This window comes from Hyla sarda, chromosome 1 (assembly GCF_029499605.1).
Source record: "Hyla sarda isolate aHylSar1 chromosome 1, aHylSar1.hap1, whole genome shotgun sequence".
NCBI classification, from domain to species: domain Eukaryota; kingdom Metazoa; phylum Chordata; class Amphibia; order Anura; family Hylidae; genus Hyla; species Hyla sarda.
Window position 1 is genome coordinate 371,309,219 of NC_079189.1, and position 12,187 is coordinate 371,321,405.

At 41.6% G+C, this 12,187-nt stretch overlaps 1 protein-coding gene and 1 long non-coding RNA gene across 5 annotated transcripts in view; one reads left to right on the top strand and one right to left on the bottom strand.

Annotated features, from left to right (window-relative positions):
• PCSK5 (proprotein convertase subtilisin/kexin type 5) overlaps positions 1 to 12,187 on the top strand; it is a 459,846-nt gene that overhangs the window by 399,418 nt on the left and 48,241 nt on the right. For both annotated transcript variants that reach the window (XM_056523317.1, XM_056523326.1), the window contains 3 exons: positions 6,564 to 6,606; positions 8,966 to 9,108; positions 10,872 to 11,081. In XM_056523317.1, the coding sequence (XP_056379292.1) occupies positions 6,564 to 6,606; positions 8,966 to 9,108; positions 10,872 to 11,081 (396 nt within the window). The remainder of the gene's footprint in view (positions 1 to 6,563; positions 6,607 to 8,965; positions 9,109 to 10,871; positions 11,082 to 12,187) is intronic.
• The window catches only part of LOC130275422 (uncharacterized), a 51,211-nt gene that overhangs the window by 25,168 nt on the left and 13,856 nt on the right, over positions 1 to 12,187 (bottom strand). The window contains exons 3-4 of one of the 3 annotated variants that reach the window (XR_008844774.1): positions 11,577 to 11,661; positions 9,891 to 10,992 (exon numbers count right to left, since the gene is read on the bottom strand). This is a non-coding gene — a long non-coding RNA (uncharacterized LOC130275422). Of the gene's footprint in view, positions 1 to 9,890; positions 10,993 to 11,163; positions 11,446 to 11,576; positions 11,662 to 12,187 lie in introns of those variants that run through there. The other 2 variants (XR_008844772.1, XR_008844771.1) reach the window with 2 other exon arrangements.

The window sequence follows — 12,187 nt, forward strand, 5'->3', positions numbered from 1 at the left end:
TCGAAGTCACAGGTGGTCCAACGAGGACCTGACCAGAATCCTGTGGAACCTTGGTGGAGCCAACTACAGATAGGAGGCGAAGATACCCCCAAGGAACAGGTGGAAGGAGTCATCCAGGTGGCTAAGAAACATCAAGAAGCTTTCAGCAAGTTCCCCACAGACTTTGGCAGGACCACCATGATCAAACATAGGATTCTCATCGGAGACAATCCACCCATTAAAGAGAGGCATTGTCCTGTGGCTCCTGGGATGTATCAGACCATAAAGAAAATGCTTGTGGAGATGAAAGAGGCCGATGTCATCCAGGAAAGCCAGAGTCCATGGGCTGCAGCTTTGGTCCGCTTTTGCGTGGATTACCAGAAATTGAACAACATAACTCATAAGGATGCCTATCCTCTCACTTGCATGGAAGAATCCTTGACAGTGTTGGGGTCTGCCGCCTACTTTTCCCACACTGGATCTGACGAGCGGCTACTGGCAGGTGCCAATGGCAGAAGAGGACAGAGAGAAGACTGCATTTGTGACCCCTATGGGTCTCTTCGAGTTCAAAAGTATGCCCTTTTGACTGTGCAATGCACCAGCTACTTTCCAATGCCTAATGGAGCGATGCTTGGGCCATCTTAACTTTCAGAGTGTTCTGTTGTATTTAGATGACATTATCGTCTATTCTTGAACATATCAGGAACACCTGGATCACCTGAAAGAAGTTTTCCAAGTCCTTATCCGACATGGACTCAAGGTTAAACCTTCCAAATGTCACTTGCTAAAGTCACAAGTGCACTACCTAGGACATGTCGTCAGTGCTCAAGGAGTCCAGCCTGATCCAGACAAAGTGAGTGCTGTGAAAGAGTGGCCTACACCCAGGACTGTGCGAGACATCCGAAGTTTCCTGGGGTTTGCTGGATATTACCGGCGCTTCATCCCCCATTTTGCTCAAATTGATGGACCCTTGACTGAATTACTGAGAGGGACTGCCCGGGATAATTATAATGGGAGGCTTCCCATCCAGTGGGCCGAAGAACAAGAAGATGCCTTTTGAGCCCTGAAGTACGTCCTCACGGAACCCCCCATATTGGCATATCCTGACTACAGCCTGCTGTTCCGTTTATACACAGACGCTAGCTTTGAAGATCTGGGGGCGGTCTTATCTCAAGTGCAAGATGGCAAGGAGAGGGTGATTGCCTATGCCAGCCGGCATCTTCGAGGTGCTGAGAAGAATGACGCTAACTATATCTCCTTCAAGCTGGAGCTCCTGGCTCCGGTTTGGGCTATTACTATGAAGTTTAAGGACTATGTGGCTGCTACTCCCTTCACGGTCTACGCTGATAACAACCCCTTGGCCCATTTGAACACTGCTAAGTTGGGAGCTCTTGAACAGCGTTGGGCCTCTCGGTTGGCCAACTATGATTTCAACATTAAGTACCGCAGCGGAAAAACCAATGTTAATGCAGATGTACTTTCTCGCATGGCCCCGGGAGAAGCACCTCCTACTGAAGGTGTGGGGGAAGATGTAGAAATGCCTCCCTTCTACCGAAGGTTCGTGAGCCAGAATGCTCTAACTGCCCAGGTGGGTGATGGATCTGAATCTCCCAAAGTCTCTGAAGATCTGTCCACCTGGAAGACGCTTCAGGATGAAAGCAGGGTTATTGAGGACCTCCTCGACTATTGCCTCCACAAGAAAGTGCCTACTCGGGTGCGCAAGGCCCACGGAGACTTTGTATTGAAGCGTCTGTGGTGGCAGAGGAATCGCCTGTTCCTGCACAAGGGGTTGGTCTACCGAAATTCCCTGGACCCAGTCTCAGGAGACCGCATACACCAGATTGTGGTTCCCAGAAGGCATGCAGCCATGGTTCTGAATGCCTATCAGGATCAATTCGGACACTTCGGGGTCCATAAGACAGAGATCACCGTCAGAAGGAGATTTTACTGGATTGGGATTCGGGGAGACATCGAGAAATGGTGTGCTGAGTGCTCCGTGTACAACGTGATAAAGAACCCCCGGAGGGACGCAAGAACCCCTTTGCATCCCATCTGTACAGAAAGGCCGAATCAAATTGTTGCCTTGGACCATGTGAAGCTGGCCCCCACTCGATCTGGCTATTGTCATGCTCTAACTATGGTGGATCATTATTCCAAGTGGGTGGTCGTGGTCCCCGTCAAGGATCTCACCGCCAAGACTGCTGCTCTCGACATTGGATCCAACCTCTGGGGTGTCCCGAATCGGTCCTCACAGATCGGGGAACCGCCTTTGAAGCCCAGTTGTTCCAGGAACTTTGCCGGTTGCATGATTGCAAGAAGCTCCGGACAACGGCCTACCATCCCCAAGGGAATGGGCTCTGCGAGAGGATTAATCAAGTGTTCATCCAGATGCTCAGAGAGGCCTCTGTCTCAAAGCACGAAGAGTGGCCTCAGCTGTTGACTGTTCACTGTTCTACGGGGTATACGCCCTTTTTCCTGATGATGGGCCGACGCGGCCAATTGCCAAAGAATCTAACCTTCGGGCTACAGGCACCTTTCAACAATTCTCCTCAGGCTTCCCAAGGTTGGGTGTCAGAGCATCAATGAAGAATTGAGGAAGCCAAGGACATCGTTGAGAAGAAAATGGGTGAAGTTCATGAACGCCAGCAGAAAGATTATAATCAGCATGCTTCGGCTCAGCCGTTGCAGCTTGGAGATAAAGTGTGGCTCAGAAAATTTCCTAGAACCCATATGTTGGACTCCCTGTGGGAAACGGAGCCATACACCATTACTGCGGTTCCTTATCCTGAAACGGACGTGTACGAGATACAAAAAGACGGGTTCAAGCCACAGGTGGTTCACCGGAATAGGAAAAAAGTGTGCCTGAAAGAAGATATGCTTGGCCCATCTCCTCCTACTCCTTCTGATCCTCCTGCTACTTCTACTCCACCTCCACCAAGGCCAATGAGAGAATATGTGCCAGGAGAAGGAATTCATCCCACTATGGACATTCCTTTGTTCCCATCTCAGCAGCGTACCATGTATTGGGGCATACCGTTCCCAGATCCATCCAGCCAGCCGCCACTGGTTGCACCACCCAGTCAGTTGCCAGTAGCTGTTGCTCCCTGTCAACCATCCTTGGTTGCTACACCCAACATCAGTCCTGCTCCAGTGACTGCTCCAGATATTGATGTCACTACTCCACCTGTCTTAAGAGAACCCCTCAGTTCAACCGAAGATGTTGCTTCCGTTTCCAGCCCTCCAGCTGGTTCCTCGGGGACTGAAGTTCTTGAAGAATCCTCAAGTGAAGGAACTCCTGATGACTCAGAGGTGGTGTTGCGGTGGTCTTAAAGGACTACACAGGGCAAACTACCCATAAGGTACCAGGACTCACATTTAGTACCTGCACACATAGTACCTTTGATAACCCACTTCAATGCTCTACCAATCACTTTTCAGTACCCTAGATCACTAACTTAAATGTACTATCTCAAGTTTCTATAGTACATACATCAAAACGAATATCTCACTTAAGAAAACACTTAGGAATTGTAGCATATTAATACCCAATTCCTGCCACTGTTAGGTACACTTCTTCTCCTTCATTGCGTGTTTGAGATGCTCTGCCTGACCAGTAGGTGCTCTTGCTAATATAGAATTAAACACGTAATTCTAAGAATAACCTAGTTAGATTGTTTTGAAAGTGCTCTAGGGATAAGTCGCGTGTAGCCGATAGACCCTAGCAGCCACCCTTACTGTGACCTAGCTTCCGGCTAGCCAGTATAACCTTATGTGTACTTACAGGTAACTTATTGTTGGCAAAGAAATAAAATGTGTGAGATAATAAAATTGTCTAGTCAGCTTGACGCTAAAGGTATATAGAGCTGAACTAATGTCTAGATAGTCTCATGTATAGAGAGTTATATTAATGTTCAGTTTAGCCTCCAAGAATGTGTAGAGAGCTAATAAAATGTTTAGGAGCTAGCAACTATATGTCAGATAGCTACCTAATTGTCTAGTAAGCTTAGAATGTATAGTAAGCTTAATGAAAATGTCTAGGAAGCTAGAAACTAAAGGATAGATAGCTTTGTTAATGTCTAGATAGCATTTATGTCTAGATAGCACCAATGTGTAGATAGATTTCTATTGTCTAGTCCAGATACTAGTAAGAGTATCAGAGAATGTAAATGTGTTCAAGGTTTACTTAGGATGTATAGCAAATTATAGATCATCCTGTTCTAGTCCTAGTCCCTCTGTCTTAGGGGACAGATGTCGAGGTCGACTTATCTTAAGTAAGGGGGTTTGTGGTATCCCGGTACCGTATCCTATCCGGTACCTGCGTGGGTGGGTCCCCTTAGCCAGAGTCCCTAGGACGTCGGGGTCCCCATTGTCTAGTTTACCCCTAGTCACCTCTCATCCAGATAGTTATTGCTCCAATAGCTTACTTGGGAAGCATGTAAATATTATGTAAATGCCCTATAAATAGTTACTTACCTGTCTATAGCGTAGCAGGACCTGCGGGTCACGTGGTTAAGTGAACTCTATAGTATTTCTGCTTGAGGACCTTTGGAGGTCCTTGTGACGTAGTCAATCCCATCACTCATTGTAACAGTGAGTGACAGATGTTCGGACCAATCAGATTAGCCCCGCTCTCGCTCTCTTGTTCCTGTGCAAGCAAGCAAGAAGCATCTGCGCTGCTGAGATCAGTGAGTCTAGGCCTGAACCTTGCGGCGACGGCCGATAACTTCTAAATTCTGAGTGTATCAATCCCCACGCACTCTGCAAGATCACCGAACCTTATCTATCCCCTAAATCCGGACGGATCTGCAATAATTACCCTAAATCCAGAGACTTTAATTTATTTCAAGGTCCACAACAATTGTCAGTCATTGAGCTATATAAAGACTGTATTCCTGAGACTGTCATTGTTCATTGGATGTACAGCAAGCACTTAAGTAAAGTTACCCAAGTTCAAGTACATTGTGGACCTTCAGTAATTTCATTTCATGCACCTGTCGTTTCTGGGAAGGGCGGCGATAGGCTGGAGGATTACCTCAGCATACTAGCCCTCAGCCTGGCGTCACGAACTATAGGGTTAACATTAACCCCTCATCTACTGAAACAATACCCCTACTACCAACACCCCCCAAGGGCTACCACACATAGTTCCTACAAGTTGTGTACAGAAGTTTTTTATTTTAGATATGATATAGATATAGATAAGATATGCTGCTTACAAATAAGTGACTTTATAAAAATATCCCCTATTGATATATCTGCAAGAATTAATATGTGAAAACCTCACAAATATGTACAGGTAAACAGTGGTTATATACTTTTTCAGCATTTTGAAAAACCATTGAACAATATTTTCCTGCCATTTTACAAAAACATGGCAAAAATCTGCAAAAATCTACGAAAAAAAAGCCACAGAGAGAAATGGAGAAAAAATGACGGTCGTCCCCTTTTATTTTTTTTATTTTTTCTAGTTCTGAAATAAAAGCAAAAAATTTATAAAAAAGGGATATTAGGGATGTTTCATTAGCTGTTTGTAGTTATTTTAGTATGAAAATTAGTTTTGTTTTGTGGTCCTTTAGGGTATGTTCACATGTTCAGGTTTGTATATGGCGGAGATCAGCAGTGCAGGATAAAAGAAAATGTGGCTGAAGGACCTGTGATGATGATGAATGATCATGTGATCAGAGCGAGTACAGCAAATGGCTGGGAATGCCTACAGTGCACCAAAGCACTTTCTTTGCATATTTGGATTTACAGGCATAACTCAGGAACGGGGCCATGTAGGGACAAAAACAGTGTTGAAATCAGCGTCATCCATGCTATTACTCTGTTCCTGCACATTAGTGGGAATGGCGCTGGGGACCGATTCCCTTTAAGGAATTTAATACAGAAATAATCTATTGAATCTCTTGAATATCAGTCTTGTATCTCTTCCATTTGCATGTGACCTACCAGTAACCCGTAGAAGGGATGTTTTTATCATTGTTATGATCTTAGTTGTCTTCAGCTCCATAGTTTAGTTTCTCCGAAACATTCTCCTGTTATTACAGCTATTTGGCTTGGATTAATAAGGTCATTTGTTTAATGAAGACCCTTCTGACAGAATGACACATGCAGCTCAGGCTCTTTATTAGAAATGCTGTTCATGCCTGGTATTTTAGTACTGAATAAGCTGAATACAGATAAAGTCGGTGTCAGCCTGTTTACTACCTTCTTTAACCTCTGTGCATTAATCACCTTTGATTGATAACATGGCATTTATAGGTAGGGCGCCGAGCCATAACAATCATGGTTAAATCATTTTCATTTGGTTCACGTCTTAAGACCTCAGCTGAGAGTAGATAGACTGTGCTACCTTCATTTATTTCACACAGTATGCACTGGGCATTGGCCTTCACCTGTCCTACATATCCAATTTACATTTTTTTTATAAAAATTTTTTTTAACTACAGTGAATGTGCTAGAATGGAATAATAATGCTTCATCATTAATCTCAATTTATAATCTAATCGAGAACACTCTTCACATGTTGCTAGACAAGTAACAAATATTTCTTAGATATTTTAATGCATCTTTTGTTGTTCTAGATGATCCTGACCTGTGTTCTTCCTGCTTTGCCAATTATTATATGTAAGTTTACCCTTTAATATTGTCTCATAGTTACATGATACATTGAGGTGTGTATAATTTATAGAAAAATATAAATACATTATTACTAAATTGTTGAATAAGGGCAGCACCTAAAGTATATCAGTCCAAACTGTGCATTTCTACGTTTAAAGGGGACCTGTCATCAATTTCATGCTCCAAGAGTTTTCCTCTAAACAGTGGCAGGATACAAACAGGCGCTGGAAGCGCCTGTTTGTATCCCGCCACTGTTTAGAGGGAAAAGTCTTGGATTGCTGTTACATATTGGTCCAGGAAAGGCTACTGCAGACTCCATCAATTTTGTATATTGCGTATGCCAATGTTGTGCTTGAGCTCGGACAACCATCTCCGGTAAGCAAACCACATTATATGCGCCTACTGGGTCTCTGCTATATTACACTATGGAGCACTTGTTCTTTTTCTGTTTCAATCAATTTCATGCTCCCTAAACCATGGACAGCATGAAACACTGGGAGGCTCCCTTATCACAATGATATATGATTTATTACAGTTATAAAGTTGGTCAGAAATAAGGCCTAGAGTCCTTGGGGAGTCCCCATGGGCTCCTCCCCATCCTGTCATTCCTCATTGTTAGATCCCTCCTATACCCACACTGGAAGAGATGTATCAATCCAGGCCCAAAGGGCAGGGAGAAGCTGACAGGGACCACCCCAGTGACTTGGAGGCTCATTCCTGGCCCACTTTATTATGATTCTTCTAAAATGCAGCAGCATTTCAGAGTAAATTAAATAATATTATACAGAGGGAGCCTTGTCAGTTCTTCATGTTGCTCTTGATGACATGTACCCTTTAAAGCTGACAATGGTCCAGATTTGTCACTCTGCCCTAAACCTAAACTGTCAGGTTTCCCCATAACAACCAATCACAGCTCCACATTCATTTTACCAGAGCTTTGTAATATATGAAAGCTGAGCTGTGATTGGTTGGTATGGGCAAAACCTGACAGTATAGTTTCAAGCAGATTGATAAATCGGGGCCAATGTCAGCTTCCTTCAAGAAACAGCAGCCCCTGTCATGCCTGTCCGGGGGTTGCATCTTGTATAGCAGCTCAAACTTATTCACTTTAAGATACCAGCAATACCAGACAAAAGCCAGATGTGGTTCTGTATAAAGTGTCCATAGCTTGCTAATCTAGTACAACCACTTTGACTCTGTTCACATATATATGTTGTAGTTGTTGATTATAGTGGAAGTCACAACAGTATGCTTGATCATGTGTTGAATCCCAATGGAATGTGATGGTGGCCCATTGGGGTTCTGAAATGCTTCTGTTGGTTTTAAAGCAAGGATGGCAATATATGCTGCCCTATTCCTACTGTCAAAGTCTATATGCCAGTTTTGTGGTCTTCTCAAGGAAATCCACCAACCCTTTAGTCCCATGTCAAATCTGTAAAAACCTGAATATTGGGAATCCGAAAATGTGAACAAAGCATGAAATGGAACTTTTTTTTATTTTTTTTATTAAGACTTTTTTCACACTGTATTGTGTTGTTTGTCAGTGGTATACATCCGAGTAATTCCCTAATGTATATAGCCAGCATATAGAATTCTTCATACATAGACAACCAAGTAATGAATGTATACCATGTAGTATTCTTTTCTTTTTTTTTGCTGTAGTCTGTGCTATTCCATAAAGCAAATGAAAGTAAGCCCAGCTGTAAACCACCAGCACAGAGGCCAAAAGGACACTTTCTTGGCCTCTACCAGGTCATGGGTGTCTATGTATATGTTCACCACATATAGCAGGAGATTTTCCAATACATACTGCAAACATGCCCCCAAAATATGGGAAATAGTTTGAAAATAATCTAACTTGGCAACATCTACTATATGCCTTACCAGTCACTCTGTACGAAATAATGAAGCTAATGTCAGATGCTTTAATGTCTACAGCTTTTTCTTTGTTTATTTGTATATATAGATAGATCTTGTTTCTTGCACATTGGGGAATATTTAGCCAATCCTTAGCAAAAGGACATGGGAGCTGATCATAACAACTGCTAAAATGTTTCTCTGCACCAATTTTGAGAAGTCTCGCCAATGTAAAATTTCGAGATGGATCAATACTAGATCATTTTCATGTAGACAGTTTTGTGAACATTAACATTCTACTATAATTATTTATAAATGTAATTACTGGTGTAAGGTTCTTCAGAACCAGCTATCCATGACAATGACACTAATGTCTTATCATTTAATAAGCTAAAAGTTCTGTCTTTATTCAAACAGTTGCAGAGAAAAGGGTTTGAAACAGAATAAATCAAGTCTTATTTTTTAACCTCACGTGTGTGATATTGAACCCCACTATGTTTCTATGCAGGTTTGAGAATTCCTGCCACGCAGTCTGTCCAGATAACACATACAGCAGAGACGCCATAATGATTTGCTTGCCTTGTGAACCTACGTGCCTCAGTTGTGTTGAAGATGAATGCATAGTTTGTAAGAAAGGTTTCTATCTTAAAGGTAACTTCAGCCACTTTACCATTTATCGCAAAACACGCCATTGTAGGAAATTATTGACTTTTATTAATCATTTCTGATGTCTTATATTAAGACCATATTCCACATTATGTGAGTGCCTATGCACAATCTAAAGTATCATAGTACATGATGTTCAAATCCACGTATAGTATGTTGGCTTACTGAGAACAAACAATTGGAGCTCTAATCTGTGCGGAGAACTTGTCATTTCTGACCTATGGAAATCTGTTTGGGAAATTGTTGCATATTATTTAAGGAATGACTCCTCAACAGTCCAAAAAAGACAATTGTTGGTTCTAACCAATCATCAGACTACTGTGTTAGATCCAGTGGATATGCCATAAAGGTTATTCCTTGAAAAACTACTTTAGGTTAATATTTAACAAAATTTGGTACTGTATGTTTTATGGCCGAATTTTCAGGTATGAATGGTAAAAAGAGGCCATAAAAAAGTGTGCCGCTTTTTTTTTTTAACCAATTACAGCCAAAAGTGTGCTCTTAAATTAAAATATGCCCACAAATTTTATGTAGGGTGAACCCAGCCTTAAAATGTTTCTTGATCTTGACCATGCTGTGCTGCCACTATTTACCAACAATTGAGGAAATGCACCATTGAAAAATGTACATGTCTATTGGTTTCAAATAATGAGACAGTATTCATATGTTCTTACTCATGCCCAATAATTATACAGTTTATTATTGTACAATATAAGGATGAGATGATGTTATAGCACTAGACTATGGATTGTATTGTACATCTCGGTACTAATGTGTTTTCATAAAATTGTATTCAACACTGTATAATTATCTATTACTTTCCTATTACGTCTTTAACACCTACATATTCCTTATCACGATACAACTATACAGATTATCATCATTCATATCAGGTCCTGTCCACAATGGGTCTCATTGTATAAATTCCCTAGAGAGTGAGTGCACACTAGGGACAATTTTATATAGCAAGCTACAGATGTAGCATCCACCAATATGATTGGCAGTGCTCTACTCTGTTTATTTAGCTACTGAATGTACATAAAGGAGTAGGGACTCCTGTATATCATCGTCCTCCCTGCTCCTATACAGTACTAAATAATGATACATACACTGCATACATCACTACTCACTTTACATTCACCAAACCCAGTGACTGAGCCACTGCTTTCAGGGCTGAGATCCAAGTACTATATGTATCGCTGCTCACTTTACAATACTATACATGGTGAGTACCACTCATGGTGAATGTACAGTGAGCAAGGATGCAGTATATTCACTGCTGCTCAAGTTCGCCTGTTAAGACTATGTCCAGTCATGATGTAGCCCCACTGTGAACCTGATGGCGGTCACTACATCTGTAATTCACCTATCAGTATGATAGTATGAGATTAACCAAGAGTACATGGAACTAACTTGAGCAAACATGGGAAGAATATGAAAAGCCCTTGCAGATGTTGCTCTTGGTAGAGCTTCAAGGAAATGGTGCTAATCACTAAAGACCAACTGATCATCCGTTAAACAAGCAAACAATCATTTCTCTATTGTTTGATAACCATTAATAGCAATCATTCAGCTGTATAAATGCTCCATTTAATGTATGCTGATTGAAGTCATCATAAAATCTACAGCTTCTGTATGTGTGAATAAACCCTAAAACAAAAAACAGACAAATTGCATAAATGCTGCCATTTGTGGTAGTCCTGTGTATAGCGGTACTCTATGTTTTTTTATCTTTTCTATTTTCACAGATGGGGTTTGTGTCACTGACTGTGGTCTTGGATTCTACGCTGATGATGTAGATAGAGAGTGCGATTCCTGTTTTAGAACATGTGACGTGTGTACTGGACCAGCCTATGATGAATGTACCACCTGCAAACCAAACTTCCAATTTCAGAATGGAAAATGTGTGAGTTCCTCTGGGCACTACATTAGGGGGCCTCCAGGATCCTACTGGAACGGTAAGCCAGAAAATAAATGCATGAATTTCTATTATTTCTTTTTTCCAACCTTTTGTCCCCCCATGGGAAAGCAACCCCTACCTTAGTCATCTGTACCTCCCATTCCTGTGCCTGCTGATCACCGCTCATGACCACTTGTTGCTGCTTCCAAGATGAGTTACCTTAGTTGGAGCTGCCAGCTTGGCCAGTTAGCAGCAATGTCCCGCCTGGCTAAGCGGGCAGGTCCTGCACCATTATGAAGATATTTTTTATAATACCTTAATACTCAATTGAAACTATCAGTTATGATAAAAGGTTGTCAAAGCAATTCACTTTTCTCACGAGGCACCGTATGACCCAAAATCCTTCTACCGGATAAAGAATCCTGTGGATAAAATGTATTGTTTGCTTTAAAAAAGGTTAAAGAGAAAGATAAGAACTTGTTATTTTTTTAACTGATTTCTGAACCTCACATAAATTTATCTAGGCCTAACTTAAGTATCTAAGCTGACGTACCATTTATGTGTTGTCTGCCATCTTGATTCTCTCTTCCCCTTTATGGCTCTCCTTATGAAGCCTACATTTGCCATGATGTATCTGACTGTAGAGAAGCAGATGGGGCACATGTTAGTTAGAACCCCCATTCCCCTAACTCAGCTTCAGCTTGTATCCTGGTGATAGGTTTCTCCCTATTAGGTCTTCAAGTAAGAGAACATTGTCAGGCTACATCTCATAGGACACCATAGAATCTGCACACAGAAGACACAGACAATTGGGGAAAAAATTTTGGAGTGTTTTTTTTTTTTATGTTCCTACAGCTATGGAATTTGTGTTCAGTTTGCTATGTGTCCTGTTCTATTAAAAATATCCCATTAGGTGTAGTTCATGTTGGCAGCATTTCTCCATGTAAAATCCCATTGTTAGCATATTGAAAAGGATATGATACTTTATTTTGTAAACAGATAATAGTAAGGCATGACTTACCCATATACTCATTTATAACCCTACTTAACATATGTTATTTAGAGATTGTATGCTTTTCTTTCATATTGTTTTAAATCAGGCCAACGGTACCACATAACACTAACACTGGCTACACATAATAATAAAAATAACATGGTTGAAAA